Here is a 23963-nt window from a genome sequence, read left to right on the forward strand (position 1 = left end):
GCGGTATACAAGTCCCCATTACCAAAAATGTGGCAGACAGCAAGCCCTTGTTTCCCTTACCATCTCTGTGTAACTGCAGGTTGGGGAAAGCAGAGCAGGGAATCGGGTACTTGAAATCCACATCACTGGTCTTTTCTGCTTTCCCATGACCCAAAATGCTCGCAGCCGCCACCAGCCCCAGATCTGTTCTTCCCCACTCGGTCACCAGCTTCCTTTGCAATGTTTTCAGCAATGAACGATATCTAAGGGATTTTTTGTTTAGCCGTGAACGGTAGCGTTCAGGGCGCCATGGAGGTAAACATCGTTTGTCAGGTGTGACACAAGAGAAGAAAGGTTGAGAACTGCTGGGCAAGAGGAAGGCAGGTAAAGCCGCATCACTCTGTACACAGAAGATTCATAGCACACGGGTATTTTATGACAAAAACCTGTAGACTAGCTTCATCTTCTGAGGCAAAAGATGCAGAAGGCAGACAAGACCAACTTTCTTTCATAGAAGAGCGACCAAGATGGTAAAGGGGGATGGATCTCCTCTCGTATGAGGAAAGACTAAAACGGTTAGGGATCTTCAGCTTGGAAAAGAGACGGCTGAGGGGAGATAGGATTGAAGTTTACAAAATCCGGAGTGGAGTAGAAAGGGTACAAGTGGATCGATTTTTCGCTCCGTAGGGGACACTCGATGAAGTTACAGGGAAACACTTTTAAAACCAATAGGAGGAAATATTTTTTCAGTCAGAGAATAGTTAAGCTCTGGAAAGCGTTGCCAGAGGGTTTGGTAAGAGCAGATAGCATAGCTGGTTTTAAGAAAGGTTTGGACAAGTTCCTGGAGGAAAAGTACATGGATGAGACAGAAATGGGGGAAGCCACTGCTTCTAGAATTCTAGAATCTTGTTACTCTCTGGGATTCCGGAATCTTGCTTGTCTTTGAAATTCTATATGGAATGTTGCTACTCTATGGGTTTTGGCCAGGTACTAGTGACCTGGATTGGCCACTATAAGAACAGGCTACTGGGCTTGATAGACCTTTGCTCTGACCCAGTAAGGCTATTCTTATGTTCTTATTCTCATGAGAAAAATGGCAGCAGCAGATGCTCCCCTGAGAGGCTCTCCAGTTCACTCTGACATAGCATAAACTCCTGTTCAGACTAATAACTTTGAAAGGAAAGGAAATGATTTTTTATGGCTCACTAGTTCCTTCCTTCCCTCCCATTCCTTTGGGCTTCAAGCACAAATAAGACCCAGTTTCTACTGCGACTACGGCATCCTGGACCTGTTGGACCTTCCCCCCTCTAGTTCAATTACCACAGCTGGCAGTCTCTTCTACCTCTTGGGGCCTTGATTGTTTACTCTGCAGTATACCCAACTTGGGCCGGCCCAAGCAACAGCAGCAGCCTGGCTTGGTAACTGATCCCAGATCTACTAATACTGCTATGCAGGAATTTCATCACCAGTAACATTCCCTACACATGACAGAAAATGAGCTCAATGGGAAGGAAAAGAGGGATGAGACGGCCACATATCACTCAACACAGATATATAAGCTATACATTGAGAGCATCCATTGCTATGAACTGCTACAACATGCAGGAAAAAAATCCCACTCCCAGAAAATTAGAATGTGTTGAGAATATATGGAATGGGTCAGAGCAAAGGGCCACCAAGCCCAGCATCCCCTCCCTGAGAACGGTCAATCCAAATCCATTCAGTGTCGATCACTCCCAGGGATATGCTGGGGCTTTCTTCAAGTTTCCCTAATAATTGTTTATGAACTTTTCTTTCTGGCAAATCGATCATTCTGACAGACGCAGTAGTGACTGCCCTAACTAGCCACTAGGCCACCAGAGGTACAGTAGGCCCAGGAGTGCGGGGGTGGTGGCAGCTCCTTCTGTTTGGGGAGCCAAAACCGAAATAAACCTCATTTTAGCTGCCCTCTATATTCAGATATTCTGCCTCAGATATTCTTGTGTAATTCTTTCCAAGTGCCCCTGGGCTGGAGAGAATAAAAATAGGACTTAAAAGCATTTCAAAGCAGGAAGTAAGCATCAGCTCAAATCTGCAGAATAGCAGCTTGGCCAGGGGTTGTGGAAGAAACTAAAAGCCTCCCAAAAAACCTGAAGTGTACATTTTTTATAAAATACAGGGTTTCCTGCTTTCTTTAAAATCACCACCAATTTCCCTGGTTCCATGGTCCTATTGATTTCTGATCCTGTGAGAAGTAAAAGATTTCATATCCTGTTATTCAAAATCCAAAAAGGAAGGTATCATCTGCTGCACTCCGAAATAAACAAAAATAGACTTGGGGGAAAGCCACTGCTTACCTGGGATCGGTAGCGTGGAATCTTGCTACTCTTTGGGATTCTGTATGAAATGTTGCTACTCTTTGGGATTCTGTATGAAATGTTGTTACTCTTTGGGATTCCGGAATCTTTCTATTCTTTGGGATTCTGTATGAAATGTTGCTACTCTTTGGGATTCCGGAATCTTGCTACTTTTTGGGATTCTGTATGAAATGTTGCTACTCTTGGGGATTCTGTATGAAATGTTGCTACTCTTTGGGATTCCAGAATCTTGCTACTCTTTGGGATTCTGTATGAAATGTTGCTACTCTTTGGGATTCCGGAATCTTGCTACTCTTTGGGATTATGTATGAAATGTTGCTACTCTTTGGGAGTCCAGAATCTTGCTACTCTTTGGGATTCCGGAATTTTGCTATTTTTTTGGATTCTGTACGAAATGTTGCTACTCTTTGAGATTCCGGAATCTTGCTATTCTTCGGGATTCTGTATGAAATGTTGCTACTCTTTGGGATTTCGGAATCTTGCTACTCTTTGAGATTCCGGAATCTTGCTACTCTTTGGGATTCCAGAATCTTGCTATTCTTTGGGATTCTGTATGAAATGTTGCTACTCTTTGGGATTCCGGAATCTTGCTACTCTTTGGGATTCTGGAATTTTGCTACTCTTTGGGATTCTGTACGAAATGTTGCTACTCTTTGAGATTCCGGAATCTTGCTACTCTTTGGGATTCCGGAATTTTGCTATTCTTTGGGATTCTGTACGAAATGTTGCTACTCTTTGAGATTCTGGAATCTTGCTATTCTTTGGGATTCTGTATGTAATGTTGCTACTTTTTGGGATTCCGGAATCTTGCTGTTCTTTGGGATTTCATATGGAATGTTGCTACTCTTTGGGGGTTCCGGAAACTTGTTACTCTTTGGATTTTGCTAGGTACTTGTGACCTGGATTGGCCATGGTCTGACTCTCTTTGGCTATTCTAAAGTTTTAAAAATGTTACCGGAAGTAGCAGTAGCTGTCATATTGTATCGTCAAATCCTCAATTAATCTAGTTCCTTTTATACCCCTATTAAGTGTATTCGTGCTGGCTGTTCCCCTTCAGTAACTTTCACTGCTTCACCAAACACACAGGCATTTGTGCGTGACAGGAGGGCAGCCTGCCCCGGGACATTACTCCGGATACCACCTGGAGAACAGACAACAAGACAGGCAGAATGAAACAAAAAACCCGGGGAAGACAAAAATCCTGCCTATTTTAAAATTATTTTTCTTTAAAGTTTTACCTTCTTTATTTACACCAACCAGAGTTTTGTGCTTCACATTCTTACAAATGTCTAGTATAGTGGCTCCAACATATGCTATCTCAGCACCAAATCTGAAGCTCTGTTGAAAGGGAAAAGAAAAAAAAAAAAAAGAATTAAAAATAATATTCCCAAGTTGGTATTTATAGAGCAACCTAAACTTTGATGTTGTCTTTCAAAGAGCAGGTTTTCTTATGTGGTACATGTATTGTCCTTAAAAATAAAAGTAACTCAATTAAATACAAATTACATAATAGCTCATTAAAAACACAAGTGACAGTAAACAAGTAAAAATTAATAAACAGACAAATTAAATCCAAAATGAACAATAGTTACCAAACATAGGCTTTTACCTGACACTAACCAAACAAACAATATACCAAAAAGATTCAGATATTGAAACAGCAGAGAGAAAAGAAAACAAAGAACAAACACTGACAACTAATCCAACAATTAAACTCAGACACTGCAAAAGAAACAAACCACCACCACCACCATGGAGAGCCTTCCAGGACACATACACAGGCTATTATGAAGGAAAGGCCGAAAACTCAACCAACCAACCAACGACGACGTCTAAGCCCAGCTTTAAATTTGGAATAAAATAAAGGACACCCTGCTGAAGAGAGCTGACAATCTAAGGACCTTTTTCCCCCTACTCTAGGAATAAAGCTTAATAATTCAGGATTTAGGTGAGGCAATGGGAGATGTGAGGCCCAAATTTAACAACCCCCCCAAAAAAATTATATAGCAAAACCTGGCATGGAGAGGGGAATTTTCCAGGTCGACATGTGGAAGTTAGACTTATATACACCTTTCTGTGGTACAAAGTGGTTTACATATGTCATTCATTTTTTTTTTTGTACCAGGGTCAATGGAGGATTAAGTGACTTCTCCAGAGAACACAGTGGTCTAAAAGTACAGAATTAGAGAACATAATAGGGCAGAGTACGGTACTGGGGTTTAAGAAAGGATTGGACAGTTTCCTGCTGGAAAAGGGAATAGAAGGGTATAAAGGAGAAATTAGGTTCTTACCTGCTAATTTACTTTCTTTTAGCTTCTCCAGACCAGTAGAGGTTAACTTTACGATTGGGTATATATCTAATCATGACCAGCAGGTGGAGACTGAAAACAAAACTTTGGGACAGTATATCCTAGCCCCTCCTCTCTATTTCCCTCAGTCTGCCGAATAGCCAAGCAGAACCAAGAACTGGAAAACAACAGAGAGAAAAAACAATACTCCGAAAGGAGTAACAAATAACATACCCAAAAATGCTGTTGGAAAATGCAGAGGAGAAATTCCCGAAGGAAGAAGGTCCCCACAGCTCGCCAGCTAAGCCAGCCGAGCCACAGCCGCTGTTCTTCAATACTCCCCGGCCCTAGAAAAAATACTAGAACCCGCAGCAAAAACCAAAAACTGCCCGCGCAACAGCCCCAACAACAACAACAACAGACAGGGTGGGGACCTCTACTGGTCTGGAGAAGCTAAAAGAAAGTAAATTAGCAGGTAAGAACCTAATTTCTCCTTCTTTAGCACTCTCCAGACCAGTAGAGGTTAACTTTACGATTGGGACGTACCAAAGCAGTCCCCTCACGGGCGGGACCCCCGAAGGGCCGATACCAGTACACGTTCACCGAACACCGCGTCCCGACGCGCCTGAACATCTACCCGATAATGCCGAACAAAAGAATGCAAGGAGGACCAAACCGCAGCCTTACAAATATCCACCGGAGGCACAAGCGACGACTCAGCCCAAGAAGCCGCCTGACCCCTAGTGGAATGAGCCTTGAGAAACTCCGGAACCGGCTTCTGACTCAGAAGATAAGCGGAAGCAATCATCTCCTTGATCCAGCGCGCAATAGTAGCCTTAGAAGCGCCAGCCCCCCGACGAGGACCCGCTAGAAGCACAAAGAGATGATCGGAGCTCCGAAACTCCCGGGTCCGCTGCACATAAGCATGGAGGACCCGACCGACATCCAACTTGCGCAGCTGTCGTTGCTCAGAAGAACCCTCCCGACTACCCAAGACCGGGAGGACCACCGATTGATTGACATGAAAAGGAGAAACTACCTTCGGCAGAAAGGAAGGAACAGGCCGCAAAACAACCCGCTCCTTCGAAAACTCCAGGAAGGGAGCCCTACAAGAAAAAGCCTGTAGCTCCGACACCCGTCTAGCGGAAGTAATGGCCACCAAAAAGACCGACTTCAGCGTAAGGTCCTTCAACGAACAGCCATCCAACGGCTCGAAAGGAGGGCGCACTAGAACAGAGAGAACCAGATTGAGATCCCAAGAGGGAACCGAGGGCCTTATGGGAGGCCTGAGCAACTTGGCCGCCCTAAGAAAGCGAATCACATCAGGAATGGCTGACAAACGCTGACCTGTCACCAGCCCCCGAAAAGCCGACAGGGCCGCCAGATGAACCCGAAGAGAAGACCAGGCCAGGCCCCTATCCAGGCCATCCTGCAAAAACTCTAGAATGTTAGGCAGAGAAGCGCGAAAGGAGACCACTCCCCGCGCTCGGCACCATTCCTCAAAAAGACGCCAAACCCGTACATAAGCCCGAGAGGTAGAAAGCCTCCGGGACCCCAAAAGTGTAGAGATCACCTTGTCGGAATATCCCTTCTTACTCAGGCGGCCCCTTTCAAGAGCCAAGCCGTAAGACAAAAGGGAGACGGGTCGAACATGGGAATGGGACCCTGCGTCAGAAGATCGCACCCGAGAGGCAGAGGAAGAGGATCCGCCACCAGATGCCTCACCAGATCCGCATACCACGGACGACGAGGCCAATCCGGAGCCACCAAAACCACCAGCCCCGGATGGCGAACAACGCGAAGCAGTACTCTGCCCACTAATGGCCAAGGAGGGAACACATACAACAGCCCCTCCGTTGGCCACGGTTGGACCAGAGCATCCAGACCCTCGGCCAGACCGTCCCTGCGACGACTGAAGAAGCGGGGTACTTTGGCGTTGCCACTTGTAGCCATCAGATCCATCAGGGGCTGCCCCCAAGCACGCACTAGCAACTGAAACGCCTCGGCGCCGAGACACCACTCTCCCGGATCCAAGAAGTGACGACTGAGGAAGTCCGCCTGAACGTTTTCTACCCCGGCAATGTGAGAGGCCGAGAGGTCCAGAAGATGCGACTCCGCCCAAACCATGAGCCGAGCCGCCTCCTGCGCCACCAGCGTGCTCTTGGTGCCCCCCTGACGATTGACATAAGCCACCGCCGTGGCATTGTCCGACAGGACTCTGACCGACTTGCCCAACAAAAGGGAGTGGAAAGCCAACAGCGCCAGCCAGACCGCCCTGGTCTCCAACACGTTGATCGACCAGGAGGCCTCCTCCGTGGACCAGGTTCCCTGAGCTGAGTGACCCAGGCACTGGGCCCCCCAACCCAGGAGACTCGCATCCGTAAGGAGCACCGTCCACTGCGGAAGATCCAGACCCACCCCCTGAACTAGGTGAGGGGTCCGGAGCCACCAACGCAGACTGCAGCGCGCCAAGCCTCGCAGGGGAACCGGAACATCCATCCCGTGCCTCTGGGGAGACCACCTCCGGAGCAGAGCATACTGGAGAGGACGCATGTGGGCCCGCGCCCACCTCACCACGTCCAGGGACGCCGCCATCGACCCCAGGACCTGGAGGAAATCTCGCGCCCGAGGACACCGGGACGCCAAAAGCAGGCGAATCTGAGACTGCAATTTGCTCACCCGGGCCTCTGGGAGGAAGACCTTCCCCAAGGAGGTGTCGAACAGCACCCCGAGGTACTCCAGACGCTGAGCCGGAACCAACCGACTCTTGGAAAGGTTGACCACCCAGCCCAGCGACCGGAGAAACTCCACCACCCGAGCCGTAACCCGGGAGCTCTCCTGCAACGACTTGGCCCGAATTAACCAGTCGTCCAGGTAGGGGTGTACCAGGATGCCCTCCGACCGCAAGGCTGCCGCGACGACCACCATCACCTTGGTGAACGTCCGGGGAGCCGTGGCCAGCCCAAAGGGAAGCGCACAGAACTGATAGTGCCGACCCAAGATCGCAAAGCGCAGGAAACGCTGATGAGAGGCCCGAATAGGAACATGCAAGTAGGCCTCCGTCAGATCGAGAGAAGTGAGAAACTCCCCCGGCTGAACCGCCAGAATGACCGACCGCAGCGTTTCCATACGGAAAGAGGGAACCTTGAGAGCCCTGTTGACCCCTTTCAAATCGAGGATGGGCCGAAAAGTCCCCTCCTTCTTGGGCACCACAAAGTAAATGGAGTACCTGCCCGTGCCCCACTCCGGGGGGGGCACCGGAACTACTGCCCTGAGATCTAGCAAGCGCTGAAGGGTCTGGCGAAACGCCAGCGTCTTCCCAGGAGTCTGACATGGAGAAGCGAGGAAAAAATCTGGCAGAGAGCGGGCGAACTCCAGGGCATAACCGTCCCGCACCACCTCCAGGACCCACTGATCGGACGTGATCTCGGCCCATTTGGGAAAAAAGTCGCGCAGCCGGGCCCCCACCGGAACCAAGGGGGGCGCCGGCAAGGCGTCATTGTGCAGGACGGGAAGCGGGGGAACAGGCGGAGGGATTCCCTGCCCCCCGACGGGCCCCCCGAAAGGGCTGCATGCGCTGGAAGAACCGACCCCGGGAAAACCCCGGAGACTGGAAAGAAGCAGCCCCACGCCCAGGGCGATACTTGCGAAATTCCCGCAAACGCCCCCGGGCCGCACCACCCCGAGACGCCGGGCGGGCACGGTCCTCCGGCAAACGGGGAACTTTCGAGTCCGACAGAGTCTGAATCAACTTATCCAAGTCCTCTCCAAATAAAAAACGACCCCCGAAAGGGAAATTTAGTAAGCTTAGCCTTGGACGCAGCATCCGCCGCCCAAGCGCGCAGCCACAACACACGCCTTGCGGCCACGCCAAAAGCCATGGACTTAGCCGAGATCCGCACCAAGTCATACAGAGCATCCGAGAGGAATGAGGCAGCCATCTCAATCTTCGCTACCTCCTGATCCACCAGAGACCAGTCGTCAGACTCTCGATCCAAGACCCGCTCCGCCCACCGAAACACGGCGCGAGCGACCAGTCCCCCACAAATAGCCGCCTGGACCCCAAAGGCAGAGACTTGAAAATTTTGCTTAAGGATGGTCTCCAATTTGCGCTCCTCAGAGTCCCGCAAGGCAGAACCGCCCTCAACAGGCACGGTATGCCGCTTGGAAATAGCCGAGACCACCGCATCCACGACTGGCGAAGCTAACGTAGCCCGATCCCCTTCAGGAATGGGATACAGGCGAGCCATGCTGCGCGCCAGCCGAAACGGCGTCTCCGGCGTTTTCCACTGCTCAAGAATAATATCCCGAATATCCTGATGCATAGGAAAAGAGCGGGAAACGGAACGGATCCCTCGTAACAGAGGGTCCCCCACACGCGGAGTCTCCGGCGGCGCGTCCTCAAAACGCAAAGCCGAAGAAACCTGTTGAATAAGGTCAGGCAGCTCATCTCTCTGAAAAAGGCGCACCACGGACGCCTCGTCACTGGAGAACGGGAAACCCGACAACCCGCCGCCAGCTTCCGTCCCCTCCAGAGGGTCCTGGAATTCCTCAGAAGGGTCCAGGTCCTCCTCCAGACCGACACGTTCCTCTGACCACAAATCCTCGTCCCACGACACCCGCGGACGCTTGGACAAGAGAGGCGGCGGAGGGGACGTCACGTCAGACGAGAGAGGCAAAGCCGCAGGGAGCGCGGAGGAAACCCCACCCCCCGAGACCCCCTGGGCGCAACCGGGACCCCCAGCCGCCTGAAAATAGGCTTTGCATAATGAAAAGAAAAAATCAGGGGAAAAACCCCCCGAGGGTCCCAAGGGACTCCCTGCCACAGCAGGGGACCCAGCAGAAACCTGCCCCTGCTTAGCCAAAACAGGGGGAAGGTCACCTGAGGTGGAAGACAAAATGGAGGGGCCAGACAGAGAAGATGGCGTCTTTCCCGCCAAAACAGCTCCCTCCACAGCCTGCAGCGGCTGAGAGACCTGAATAGTCTCAGCCGCTAAAACAGGCAAGCCGGCATCAGCTGTCAAAATATCAGCTGAGAGGGAATCCTCTAAAACCCGACCGTCGGCGGCTCGGGGAATCCCTCCGTGGGCGGCCGGAGAAGACCGGGCTTCTCCACCGTTCCCTGCCGACTCGCGAGGCACCATCGGCGGGGAGCTCTGGGCGCCTGCAGCCGCTGCCGACGGAGCTCCTCCACCGCACCGGCCTGAACACCGCTTGCACAGGCCGGCCGCGAGTGCCTCGCGTCTGGAGCACAATGAGCACTTTTTCCCTTTAGAAGTGCTCATTGCTCCATACGCGACCTAGCTGTAAAAAAGTGCCGGTTAGTTGAAAAAAAACAGTAAAATACAGTTTTCTTAAAGGGATACAACCCTCCAGACCAGCACTACCTCAGGATTTTTTTTTTTTTTTTTTTACAGAACAGACTCCACAGGCTCTTGAAGCAATATGCCTTGCTTGATTTAGGGGGCAAGGCTTACTGCTGAGGCTCCTCTAAAAAAATATGGGGAGGTGGAGGAAGTGGGGGGAGGGACCCCGCTCGTGACCCGCCGGGTTTGACACCCCCGAGGTCGGACGAACCCCCAAACAGAGTCCGTCCAAGCTCCGTCCGGCTAAAAACAGGGACAATAAACCCCTAAACAAATTCCAACAGCCCTACCAAGGGAGATGGGTACAGATTACTCAACACCTGCTGGAGACTGAAAGAAGACTGAGGGAAATAGAGAGGAGGGGCTAGGATATACTGTCCCAAAGTTTTGTTTTCAGTCTCCACCTGCTGGTCATGATTAGATATATACCCAATCGTAAAGTTAACCTCTACTGGTCTGGAGAGTGCTAAAGAATAGAGGATTACTGCACAGGTCCTGGACCTGTTGGGCCGCCGCGTGGGCATGATGGACCTCAGGTCTGACCCAGCAGAGGCATTGCTTATGTTCTTATGTTACATAAAGCGATTCTGTACAAGAAACCACCGCTTGTATAGGGGAGAATGTGGCGCAGTGTTTAAAGCTAAAGCCTCAGTGCCCTGCAGTTGTGGGTTCAACTTCAAACCCACGCTTCTCCATGTGACTCTGGGCAAGTCACTTAACCCCCCCCCCCAAACTGCTCCAGATTGTGAGCCCACCAAGACAGGAAAAAATGCTTAAGTAACTGAATAAATTCATGTAAACCATTCTGAGCTCCCTGGGGAGAATGGTATAGAAAATTGGATAAATAAACAGTGTGAAAAGTTTCAGCCTCTGATAACCAGAGCTGAGATTGTGACATCATAATGCCTCATTCCACCAATAACAGCCAACCTCATCAGTGATGTCACAATGGTTTGATTGTCCTGTACTTGGCTCACTTTTACTACATTTTGCTTTCTAGAGTGGCGCAGTGGTTAACGCTACAGCCTCAGCACCCTGATGTTGTGGGTTCAAACCCACGCTGCTCCATGTGACTCTGGGCAAGTCACTTAACCCCCCTCCCCCTTCCCCAATTGCCCCAGATACATTAAATAGAGTGTGAGCCCACCAGGACAAGAAAAAATGCTTAAGTACCAACTCACTTACACTGTAAACTCTTAGGAATGTCTCAAAACTTATCACCATTGTACAGCTCAAGATATGTCTGGTAGAAAGAAAAGGTTTCAGATGAGTTGCTATTTTACCTGCGTGAGATAAAAGACTCGTGTGTGCTGCACTTGGCAAAGGGCACTGACTGCCCCGCGGAAGCTGTAAATCTGCTGATGAGGGTCTCCGACAAAGATCTTCCCGCACGGCTGGGACACAACAATGTCGATGATGGCTGTAGGACAGAGGTGGAAAACACACCATGGACATTAAATACGCTTGATGGCAAGACTGGAGAATATATAGATTAGCTTAGATTGAAAGACAAGAATAGGACAGACACTAACATATCACGAACAGATCTGAAAAGGTTATCATGCCGTTATACCGGCCCATGGTACGCCCCTACCTGGAATACTGCGTCCAACACTCGTCACCGAACATGAAAAAGAACATAGTACTACTTGAAAGGGTCCAGAGAACATAGAAACATAGAAACTGACGGCCCATCCAATCTGCCCACACCGATGACCCTCCCCTACCTTTCTCTGTGAAGAGATCCCACGTGTTGATCCCATTTTGTCTTAAAATCAGGCACGCTGCTGGCCTCAATTACCTGTAGTGTAAGACTATTCCAGCGATCAACCACCCTTTCGGTGAAGAAGTATTTCCTGGTGTCACCATGCAATTTCCCGTCCCTGATTTTCCACGGATGCCCTCTTGTTGCCGTGGGACCTTTGAAAAAGAAGATATCCTCTTCCACCTCGATACGTCTCGATCATGTCTCCCCTCTCTCTGCGTTCCTCGAGTGAGTATAGCTGCAATTTATCCAGCTGTTCCTCATATGGGAGATCCTTCAGTCCTGAGACCATCCGGGTGGCCATTTGCTGGACCGACAAAAATGGTTAAGGGGCTGGAGGAGTTGCCTTACAACGAGAGGCCAGAGATATTGGGCCTCTTCTCCCTTGAGAAGAGAAGACTGAGAGGAGACATGATCAAAACATTCAAGATATTGAAGGGAACTGACTTAGTAGACAAAGAGAGACTGTTCACCCTCTCTAAGGTGAAGAGAACGAGAGGGCACTCTCTAAAGCTAAAAGGGGATAGATTCCAGACAAACGTAAGGAAGTTCTTCTTCACCCAGAGAGTGGTGGAAAACTGGAACGCTCTTCCGGAGGCTGTTATAGGGGAAAACACCCTCCAGGGATTCAAGACAAGGTTGGATAAGTTCCTACTGGAACAGAACATACGCAGGTAAGGCTAGACTCAGTCAGGGCACTAGTCTTTGACCTAAGGGCCGCCGCGGGAGCGGACTGCTGGGCACGATGGACCACCGGTCTGACCCAGCAGCGGCAAATCTTATGTTCTTATAAGACCTATGTACCATGCTGAGCCAGACCAAAGGAATAAGAAGCAGCTTATCCCTGGCACCTCCTACCCCTGCTAAGTTACTTAGGTGCCCTGCTGGCACTCTCATAGTTCCGTGTACACTTGCGTAGAACTGCTACTGGTTTAGACATCTACAAATGCAAGGGGTGCATTTTTAGTTCATTTAGGGGACCTAGTATTAAGGCACGCTAAATGCTAAGGCGCCCAAAGAATATAATAGATGCCTTAGAATTTAGCGCGCTTAATATATAATAAAAAAAAATAAAAAAAATATAATTAAAAAAATAAAAAATATATAATTAAAAAAAATAAAAAATATATAATTTAAAAAATATATATATAATTAAAAAAAATAAAAATATATAATTAAAAAAAATATATATATATAATTAAAAAAAAAAAAAGAATTTAGCGCGCTTTAATAAAAGGACCCACTAATTATTTTAAAAATTCGTAGTCTGTACATCCTACAATCTGGGAAGATGAAACATACATAATCTAGATTAAAACACAATCAAAACAAAACAATTTCACCACGCAAGTGCCTCGTTCTGGAAGTGCTCGTTATACGATATACTCAGCAAAATACCACCGTCCCCCAGACAATGGTTTTTTTAGATCCTCAGTTGGCTCTTCAGGGCTTATGTTCATACGTCCACCATATGAGCCACACTCGTCATTGGATCAAGTTTTCCAACTATCTTATTTATTTATTTATTATACTTGCACTTTCTATTGTTAAAAGTCACTTATCTGTTTAGGGCTAGTGCAAGGAGCGCCTCTCCCGACACGATCATGTTTCATTTACAGTCAGACCTCAGTTTGCGAGTAATGCGGTTTGTGAGCGTTTTGCAAGACGAGCAAAACATTCTCACAAATCGTGCCTCGCAAACCGAGCGTTGACTCGATTTGCGAGCCCCCCCCCCACAAACCGGCATCGCCTCCCCCCGCGATCCGGCATCCCCCGCCCGCGCACCCAAACACAATCCCTTACCCCGATCTGGCACCAGCACCAATGCACAGATCGTGCTGGTGCCCAAAGATCCTGCCTTTTGCCTGGGCTTGGTCTTGAGCATCTGGCTCCCGCTCCCTTGAAAGAATTAAGTATTATGAAGTAATACTCCAGTTATAGTGTGTGTGTCTATGTTTCTATAACCATAAAGCTCTATGACCTCACAATGCAGGTGTAAAGGCAGGATCTATTAGCGAATAGGAAGAGGAGATGCAAATATAAAGAGCCTTAGCCAATAGGGAGAGGAGGAGATAGCGGGTTCTGCAGATGGACAGACTGGATGGGTCATTTGGCCTTTATTTGCCATCATGTTTCTATAATCATAAAGCACTATGACCTCACAATGCAGGTACAAAGAGCCTTAGCCAATAGGGAGAGGATATGCAAATGTTAAGAGCCTTAGCCAATAGGGAGAGGAGATACAAATGTTAAGAGCCTTAGCCAATAGGGAGAGGAGATGGAAATGTTAAGAGCCTTAGCCAATAGGGAGAAGAGGAGATAGTGGATGCTGTGGATGGGCAGACTAGATGGGCATTTTGACCTTTATCTGCCATCATGTTTCTATAATCATAAAGCTCTATGACCTCGCAATGCAGGTATAAAAAGCCTTAGCCAATAGGGAGAGAAGATGCAAATGGATAAGAGCCTTAGCCAATAGGGAGAGGAGGAAGAGGCAGTGGATGTTGCGGATGGGCAGACTGGATGGGTCATTTGGCCTTTATCTACCTTCGTGTTACGATGTTTCTATAACCATCAAGTTGTATGACATCACAATGCAGGTGTAAAGAGCCTTAGCCAATAGAAAGAGGAGATGCAAATGTTAAGAGCCTTAGCCAATAGGGAGAGGAGATACAAATGTTAAGAGCCTTAGCCAATAGGGAGAGGAGATGGAAATGTTAAGAGCCTTAGCCAATAGGGAGAAGAGGAGATAGTGGATGCTGTGGATGGGCAGACTGGATGTGCAATTTGTCCTTTATCTGCCGTCATGTTTCTAAGTATTGTGCAGCGATGTTATAACCCTTAATAAAAAGAAGAAAATAGACGCTGTGACAGCTATTAAACAATTTAGAGAGATGGAGGAGCCTCAACCCTGAGGAAGTATAAATGAAACCTGATCGTGTCGGGAGAGGCGCTCCTTGCACTAGCAATAAACAGATAAGTGAATTTTTTTTTTATTTATTCAATTTTCTATACTGTTCTCCCAAGGTAGCTAGAATTGATTTATATTAAAATTTTCAGGTATTTAAGCATTTTTCCATCTGTCCTGGCGGGCTCCCAATCTATCAAAAGTACCTGGGGCAAAGGGGGGGATTAAGTGACTTTTCCAGGGTCACAAGGAGCAGCGTGGGTTTGAGGGGTGCTGAGGCTGCAGCTTTAACCACTGCACCACACAAGTATAATAAATAAATAAGAACAAGATAGTTGGGAAAAATGATCCAATGACGAATGTGGCTCATAAGGTGAATGTGTGAACATAATAATAATAATAATAAGAGTTTATATACCGCAATACCGTTAAGTTCTATGCGGTTTACAATAGATTAAGTGAGGTACAAATTGATTGAATTTAAGAGGGGGGAAGAGGAGAGTTAATAGGACCGGAAATGCGTTGTTGAGGAGAAAGAGATTAATAAGACAGAGGAATCACTACGGAGGAGAAAGAAGATGAGTGGGTCAGTTGTCTAGAATAGATACTTTAGGAAAAGTTGAGTTCTTAACTGTGCCAAGTATAGGACAATGAAGCCATTGTAACATCACTGCTGAGGTTGGCTCTGAGGCATTATGACATCACAATCTCAGCTCTGGAATGTTGCTCTCATTGGGGTTCCGGAACCTTGTTATTCTTTGAGATGCTGGAATGTTGCTACTCTTTGAGTTTTGGCCAGGTACTAGGGACCTGGATTGGCCACTGTGAGCTGATGGATCATTGGTCTGACCCAGTAAGGCTATTCTTATAATAATAATAATAATAATAATAATAAGAGTTTATATACCGCAATACCGTTAAGTTCTATGCGGTTTACAATAGATTAAGTGAGGTACAAATTGATTGAATTTAAGAGGGGGGAAGAGGAGAGTTAATAGGACCGGAAATGCGTTGTTGAGGAGAAAGAGATTAATAGGAGGAGAAAGAAGATGAGTGGGTCAGTTGTCTAGATACTTTAGGAACAGTTGAGTTCTTATGTTCTTAACTGTGCCAAGTATAGGACAATGAAGCCATTGTAACATCACTGCTGAGGTTGGCTCTGAGGCTCTGTGGACTGAGGCATTATGACATCACAATCTCAGCTCTGGAATGTTGCTCTCATTGGGGTTCCGGAACCTTGTTATTCTTTGAGATGCTGGAATGTTGCTACTCTTTGAGTTTTGGCCAGGTACTAGGGACCTGGATTGGCCACCGTGAGCTGATGGATCATTGGTCTGACCCAGTAAGGCTATTCTTATAATAATAATAAGAGTTTATATACCGCAATACCGTTAAGTTCTATGCGGTTTACAATAGATTAAGTGAGGTACAAATTGATTGAATTTAAGAGGGGGGAAGAGGAGAGTTAATAGGACCGGAAATGCGTTGTTGAGGAGAAAGAGATTAATAGGAGGAGAAAGAAGATGAGTGGGTCAGTTGTCTAGATACTTTAGGAACAGTTGAGTTCTTATGTTCTTAACTGTGCCAAGTATAGGACAATGAAGCCATTGTAACATCACTGCTGAGGTTGGCTCTGAGGCTCTGTGGACTGAGGCATTATGACATCACAATCTCAGCTCTGGAATGTTGCTCTCATTGGGGTTCCGGAACCTTGTTATTCTTTGAGATCCTGGAATGTTGCTACTCTTTGAGTTTTGGCCAGGTACTAGGGACCTGGATTGGCCACCGTGAGCTGATGGATCATTGGTCTGACCCAGTAAGGCTATTCTTATAATAATAATAATAATAAGAGTTTATATACCGCAATACCGTTAAGTTCTATGCGGTTTACAATAGATTAAGCGAGGTACAAATTGATTGAATTTAAGAGGGGGGAAGAGGAGAGTTAATAGGACCGGAAATGCGTTGTTGAGGAGAAAGAGATTAACAGGACAGAGGAAACACTATGGAGGAGAAAGAAGATGAGAGGGTCAGTTGTCTAGATACTTTAGGAACAGTTGAGTTTTTAGACGTTTTCTGAATTCCTCATAAGTAGTGGGCGAAAGCAGTTGATCTAGGTCTTTACCCCACGATGCTGCTTGATGTGAAAGAAGGTGTTCATGGTGTTTTTTCAGTTTACAACCTCTAACTGGGGGGGGGGAAACGAAGTAGGAATGAGAGCTTCTCTTGTGTCTGTTGGCAGAGAAGGAGAAAAGGTCAATTATGTATTTAGGGGCAAGTCCGTTTAGCGCTTTAAAGCAGAAGCAGGCGAATTTAAACTTTATGCGTGCTTCCATCGGTAGCCAATGTAACTGCCGGTAGTAGGGTGATACATGATCGAATTTCTTTAGTCCGAAGATTAATCTGACTGCTGCATTTTGCATTAGTTGTACACGTCGCATATTTTTTTGGGAAATGGCTAAGTATGGCTAACATAGGCCCTGAAGAACCAATTGAGGATCTAAAAAAAAAGATAAGAGACAGTGGTAATATATATGTTGAGTGTAAAGCGATCCCCCTGGAAAGATAGCTAAAGCTTGATATGATATATGCTTATGTGCTGTTCCTGCCCATCTCCTAACACAGCTTACCTGGAGTACAGTCTTGAGCTTCATCTACAAAAATAGCATTGTAGGATGGAAGACGTGGCCTCTCCAGCTGCCAGAGCTTTAAATAGCCTTTAAAAGGCAAGAAAGGAACATGAAATGTTAATTTGTTACAGAAACCAAGATTCCTGTACTTATATGTGTCTAGATTTTTTTGGTTAAAATTAGAATATAAATACCAAAATTCAATTACAGTAAAACCTTGGTTTGCGAGCATAATTCGTTCCGAAAACATGCTTGTAATCCAAAACACTCGTATATCAAAGCAAATCTCCCCATAAGAAATAATGGAAACTCCACAACCCAAAAACTTTAATACAAAATACTGTATGTACTCGTATTGCAAGACTTTGCTCGTTTAGAACAGTCACTACACTCTTGCAGGTCAGAGAGAGAAGAACCATCAGCTCAGTTGTGATGTGTGTCAAGATAAGGAAATTGGGTCATTAGGGCATAGACAGGGGATGGGTAAGCAGAGTGGGCAGACTTGATGGGCTGTAGCCCTTTTCTGCCGTCATCTATGTTTCTATGATGGGTCATTTGGCCTTTATCTGCCATCATGTTTCTATGTTTCTATAATCAGAAAGTTCTATGACATCACAATGCAGGTGTAAAGAGCCTTAGCCTATAGGAAGAGGAGATGCAAATGTTAAGAGCCTTAGCCAATAGGGAGAGGAGGAGAGAGTGGCTGCTGCAGACACCAGAAAGTATTTCTTCACAGAGAGAGTGGTTGATCATTGGAACAAGCTTCCAGTGCAGGTGATCGAGGCAGACAGCGTGCCAGACTTTAAGAATAAATGGGATACCCATGTGGGATCCCTACGAGGGTCAAGATAAGGAAATTGGGTCATTAGGGCATAGACAGGGGGTGGGTAAGCAGAGTGGGCAGACTTGATGGGCTGTAGCCCTTTTCTGCCGTCATCTATGTTTCTATGATGGGTCATTTGGCCTTTATCTGCCATCATGTTTCTATGTTTCTATAATCAGAAAGTTCTATGACATCACAATGCAGGTGTAAAGAGCCTTAGCCTATAGGAAGAGGAGATGCAAATGTTAAGAGCCTTAGCCAATAGGGAGAGGAGGAGAGAGTGGCTGCTGCAGACACCAGAAAGTATTTCTTCACAGAGAGAGTGGTTGATCATTGGAACAAGCTTCCAGTGCAGGTGATCGAGGCAGACAGCGTGCCAGACTTTAAGAAGAAATGGGATACCCATGTGGGATCCCTACGAGGGTCAAGATAAGGAAATTGGGTCATTAGGGCATAGACAGGGGGCGGGTAAGCAGAGTGGGCAGACTTGATGGGCTGTAGCCCTTTTCTGCCGTCATCTTCTATGTTTCTATGTATACTGTATGTACTTGTATTGCAAGATCTTGCTTGTATATCAAGTTAAAATTTAATCAAATGTTTTGCTTATCTTGCAAAACACTTGTAAACCAAGTTACACTTCTCCCTCCGTATTCGTTGTGATAGGGGATTAACAGAACCGCAAATAACTTTTTCATATGTTATTCGCTGTTTTCTATTAAAAACCATCGTGAATATGGTGAAACTGCGAATAACATGGTGGGAGACCTGGTCTGTTCCTGAAGAAGAGGCAACACACGGTGAAGAAAGTGCTTGGAATCGGCGATTTCTCTATGCAAACTAACGTAATTGGGGGGGAGAGGAGCCAGCAAGCTAAAAACCGTAAATAATCAAAACCATGAATGCTGAAACCACGAATACTGAGGGAGAAGTGTACTTGCAATCCAAGGTTTTACTGTACAGTAAAATAAAATGAAACAAGCAAAAGCTACTGTACCATCGTGTGTCATTCTGTAAGCCTCCTGCCTCGTTTCATTTAGAAGCTGCATTTTCTTCCAGATTTTCTCCGCTTCTTGTGCGGCACTCTGCAAAGCAACGTGAGAAAGGGTGGCTATTATGAAATTTTACATAGCCACGGGATGAGTGATATTACTTACCTGTAGCAGAGGTTCTCTATGGCCAATAGGAGAAGTCAATCAATATAATAGTAAGGGCAAAATTCACCAAATCAAACAATTAACTTGACTAGTGCATCAATTGAGATGTCTATCTAATATAATAAAACGCTAGGCCGCGCATGCGCACTCCCATCGCGTGGGTCCGTTTTCCGTGAGCTGTAGCAACCCATAGGAAGTGCGCATGCGCGGCTTACGGTTCTTTGAAAGACGCAGCGGTGGCTACTCTCACGATCCCCGCCTGCGTCGGACTTTCGACGCAGGTGGGGATCATGAGAGGAGCCACCGCCGCGTCTTTCAACTAAAAAAAAAAAAAATACGGCAAGGCGGCTGCAGGCCGCGGCAACTGTAGCCCGCCGCGGCCGAGTACGGAGACGGGCCAAAGTTTTTTTCAACTTCTCAAAGATGCTGCAGCGGCTCCTCTCAAGAGCCGCTCCTGCGTCGGAGAAGGCGGCAATCGTGAGAGGAGCCGCCGGGAAGTTACACTGCTGGGGGCTCGGGCTGTTAGGTCCGTGCAGGCTCCTCTCGCGGTAAATAGAGGGAGAGGGAATGCTGCGGCTGCTGGACAGGGAAGTAGGGAAGGAGATAGGAAGAAAGACACAGGGAGAGAGACAGAAAGACAGACAGACAAAGGGGGCCAGGGAGGGAGAGAGACAGTAAGAAAGACAGCGTGAGGAAGAGAGACAGAAAGAAAAAGACAGGGGTATGGAGAGAAACAGAAAGAAAGACAGACATATATTCTACCACCAGGGAGACAGAAAGAAAAGAAGAAAGACACAGGGACAGGGAGAGACACAGAAAGACAGACAGACAAAGGGGGCCAGGGAGAGAGACAGACAGAAAAAGACAGCAGGACAGAGAGAGAGAGACAGAAATAAAGACAGACAGACAGACATATATTCTAGCACCCATTAATGTAATGGGCTAAAATACTAGTTATCTATACTTTTCAAGATTTCAATTGAGTCCAAAATTTTTTTCTTTGGGTATATCATAGTGCTCAGATTATAGTACTCAGATTATAGGATCTCTTATAACGTATGTTATTTCAGATCTCCAGCCTGGGATCTCAACTCAAGTCATATATACTCCACTCTTAGTTCGAATTTCAACCTAAGTCCTTCATTACCCTCCTAATCCTCTTGTTGACTCATAATGGCAACAAATTGATACAATGAACAAATTAGACAGTATTAAAAAGTATCAATGTCAAAACTTTTCAAAAAATGGCAAAACTTTCTAGGGAGCGCTTGAATTTTTCTAAAGAAGGTTCATTACGTAAATATAGTGGTACATTGTTCCAAAGCTGGGGTGCAATGACCGAAAAAAATAGTAGATCACCTGGTCCCCATTATTTTTAAAGAAGGAATAGTTAATAAATGTCCTCCTCTCCCCATATTTTTTGCCGATTTTGTTCAGTTCCCCATAATGTTTAACATATAACATAGATAACGTGATATGAAATAAATACATGACAATACTTAAAATAATTAAAATTGAACATATATCACCAAAGAATTTAACTTTGAATAACATAACCACAGTGGAAAACGGCAAACCAAAATTCCAAATCAGATCTGAGAAGATAATATGAAAAGCAAAATGCACTTCTCTCTCCGTATTCGCGGGGGATAGGTTCCAGCTATAGCCGCGGATATGAATTGTATTTCTTAATCGTGTTTTTTTGTAAAAAATAGCGGTTTTGTTAATAAAACCTTGAATACATAAGAACATAAGAAACGCCTTCGCCGGATCAGACCTAGGTCCATCTAGTCCGGCGATCCGCACACGCGGAGGCCCAGTTAGGTGCTCCTTATTGGAGACCCAGATTTCCCGTATCCCCCGATGTGATTTGCCAGAAGGTATGAATCCAACTTGCGCTTGAAACCCAGAACAGTAGTCTCTGCCACAACCTCCTCTGGGAGAGCATTCCAAGCACCCACCACTCGTTGTGTGAAACAGAACTTCCCGACATTTGTCCTGAGCCTGCTGCCGCTCAGTTTCAGGCTATGACCTCTTGTCCGTGTCACATCTGAATAAGATATAAAATTCATATTCGCGGTTTATGGAAGGGACTACAGTACAACTAAATACTTTGGGCAGGCCAGCAGCGATTCAGAAAGCTTTGGGCAGGCCAGCAGCGATTCAGAAAGCTTAGGCCAGGCAAACAGCGATTTAGAAAGCTTTGGGCAGGCCAGCAGCGATTGAGAATTCTTTTGGCAGGCAAGCAGCAATACAGAAAGCTTTAAGCAGGCAAGCGATTTTCTCTATGCATGCTGGGAAGCAGCATTTCACTCTATGCATGCTGGGAAGCAGCATTTCACTCTATGCATGCTGGGAAGCAGCGTTTTTCCCTGTGCACGATGTGAACCAGCGATTTTCAGGGTTAAAGTTTTTGAACTTCGATTTTGTAGGAGAAATCCTGGAAGCTGAGTGAATACTGTTAAAAGTTTAACTTTTTTTTACATTACAGCAAAAGGAAAGGAACATTAATCATGATGTAATTTTGGGGGGCGGAGTCATCCGACGAAAAATCGCGATTACGTGAAACCGCGAGTGCAGAAGCCGCAAATATGGAGGGAGAAGTGTACATACTTAGAATGTGTTGTGGGTATGCATGTTATGCAAAGTTAAAATAACTAAAAATGATATAATCACCAAAGAATTTAAGTATCGTCATTTATTTATTTATTTCATATCACGTTATCTATGTTATATGGCATTTTAAACATTATGGGGTCCTTTTACAAAGGTGCGTTAACCGTTTTAGCGCATGTTATATATATGTGCGTCTTTGATTAAGGACCCCTATATGTTCCAGGACTCCTGAAGAAAAGTCCATAAATCATTAGTAAGGTGGACTTTGTTAAATTCACTGCTTATACCTGGGAAAAGCAACATGGAATCTGTCCATGTGACCTGGATTGGCCACTGCTGGAAGCAGGATACCGGGCATACGGGACCTTTGACCTGACCCTGAATGTAACATAGCAACAAAGCAACCGCTCGACACCCCTCACTTCACAACAAAAGTGGGGCCATTTTCTTTAATCTGTGCCCTTTCATGTTTCAACTAGAGAGCTGCACGGGAACGGGGATGACGGGAATCCCGCGGGACCCGCAGGCATCCCGCGGGTTCCCCCTTTGGGTCACGGGGATCCCGTGGGGACGCCCCCTAGGGTCGCGGGGATCCCGTGGGGACGCCCCCTAGGGTCGCGGGGATCCCGTGGGGACGCCTCCGAGGGTCGCGGGGTTCCTGCGGGGCTGGATGTACTCAGTCGCGCGGCTCTTCTCCCTACCTTCTCTGCTTGCAGCACAGAGCCGAACGGAAGTCTTCCCGACGTCAGCGCTGACGTCGGAGGGGAGGGAGGGCTTAAACAAAGCTGGATGTACTCAGTCGCGCGGCTCTTCTCCCTACCTTCTCTGCTTGCAGCACAGAGCCGAACGGAAGTCTTCCCGACGTCAGCGCTGACTTCGGAGGGGAGGGAGGGCTTAAACAAAGCTGGATGTACTCAGTCGCGCGGCTCTTCTCCCTACCTTCTCTGCTTGCAGCACAGAGCCGAACGGAAGTCTTCCCGACGTCAGCGCTGACGTCGGGAAGACTTCCGTTTGGCTCTGTGCTGCAGGCAGTGCAGGTAAGGAGGAAAGTAGCCTCGCGGTTCAAGTGGCTACCAAGGGAGGGGGCGGTCCGCCCCGCCACACCCCGCCCCGGTTGCAGCACAGCCGGCCAGGTCCCCTTACTTTTGTGGCACTTCCCCGACCGACCGACAACAGCCCCGGTCCGACAATCCTCCCTGCCCTGTAGCCGCGAATCTAAATTATCTTCTTACAGCAGCTGTAATAAGGTAATTTAGATTCGCAGTTAAGGGCAGGGAGGTTTGTCGGACCGGGGCTGTTGTCAGTCGGTCGGGGAAGTGCCACAAAAGTAAGGGGACCTGGCCGGCTGTGCTGCAACCGGGACGGTAGAGAAGGAGTGGGGAGAAGGACGCTGAAAGGCCATGGGGAAGACGGGAGGAGGGGGGGAAGGACTCTGAAAGCACTTGAAGACAGAGGAGGGAGAAGGACGCTGAAAGCACATGGGGAATACAAAGGGGTGGAGAAGGACGCTGAAAGGCCATGGGAAGGACGGGGGGGGGGAAGGACTCTGAAAGCACTTGTGGAAGACAGAGGGGGGAGAAGGATGCTGAAAGCACATGGGGAAGACAAAGGGGTGGAGAAGGACGCTGAAAGGACATGGGGAAGACAAAGGGGTGGAGAAGGACGCTGAAAGGCCATGGGAAGGGCGGGGGGGGGGGGAAGGACTCTGAAAGCACTTGTGGAAGACAGAGGGGGGAGAAGGATGCTGAAAGCACATGGGGAAGACAAAGGGGTGGAGAAGGATGCTGAAAGCACATGGGGAAGACAAAGGGGTGGAGAAGGACGCTGAAAGGACATGGGGAAGACGGGGGGGGGGTGGGGTGGAGAAGGATGCTGAAAGGCCATGGGGAAGACAGAGAGGGAGAAGGACGCTGAAAGGACATGGGGAAGCAGAGGGGGGAGAAGGACACTGAAAGCACATGTGGAAGACAGAGGGGGGAGAAGGACGCTGACAGGACATGGGGAAGATGGCGGGGAGAAGGACGCTGAAAGGAAATGGGGAAGAGAGAGTAGGGAGAAGACACTGGCAGGGAAGAAG

General features: G+C 47.4%; 1 protein-coding gene across 3 annotated transcripts in view; it reads right to left on the reverse strand.

The window, feature by feature from the left end:
* The window catches only part of FBH1 (F-box DNA helicase 1), an 83570-nt gene that overhangs the window by 18310 nt on the left and 41297 nt on the right, over positions 1-23963 (reverse strand). For all 3 annotated transcript variants that reach the window (XM_033958016.1, XM_033958019.1, XM_033958015.1), the window contains 5 exons: positions 19111-19198; positions 17294-17380; positions 11274-11410; positions 3575-3674; positions 3356-3477 (listed from right to left, as the gene is read on the reverse strand). In XM_033958016.1, the coding sequence (XP_033813907.1) occupies positions 3356-3477; positions 3575-3674; positions 11274-11410; positions 17294-17380; positions 19111-19198 (534 nt within the window). The remainder of the gene's footprint in view (positions 1-3355; positions 3478-3574; positions 3675-11273; positions 11411-17293; positions 17381-19110; positions 19199-23963) is intronic.

Source organism: Geotrypetes seraphini, chromosome 9 (genome assembly GCF_902459505.1).
Source record: "Geotrypetes seraphini chromosome 9, aGeoSer1.1, whole genome shotgun sequence".
In the NCBI taxonomy this organism is placed as follows: domain Eukaryota; kingdom Metazoa; phylum Chordata; class Amphibia; order Gymnophiona; family Dermophiidae; genus Geotrypetes; species Geotrypetes seraphini.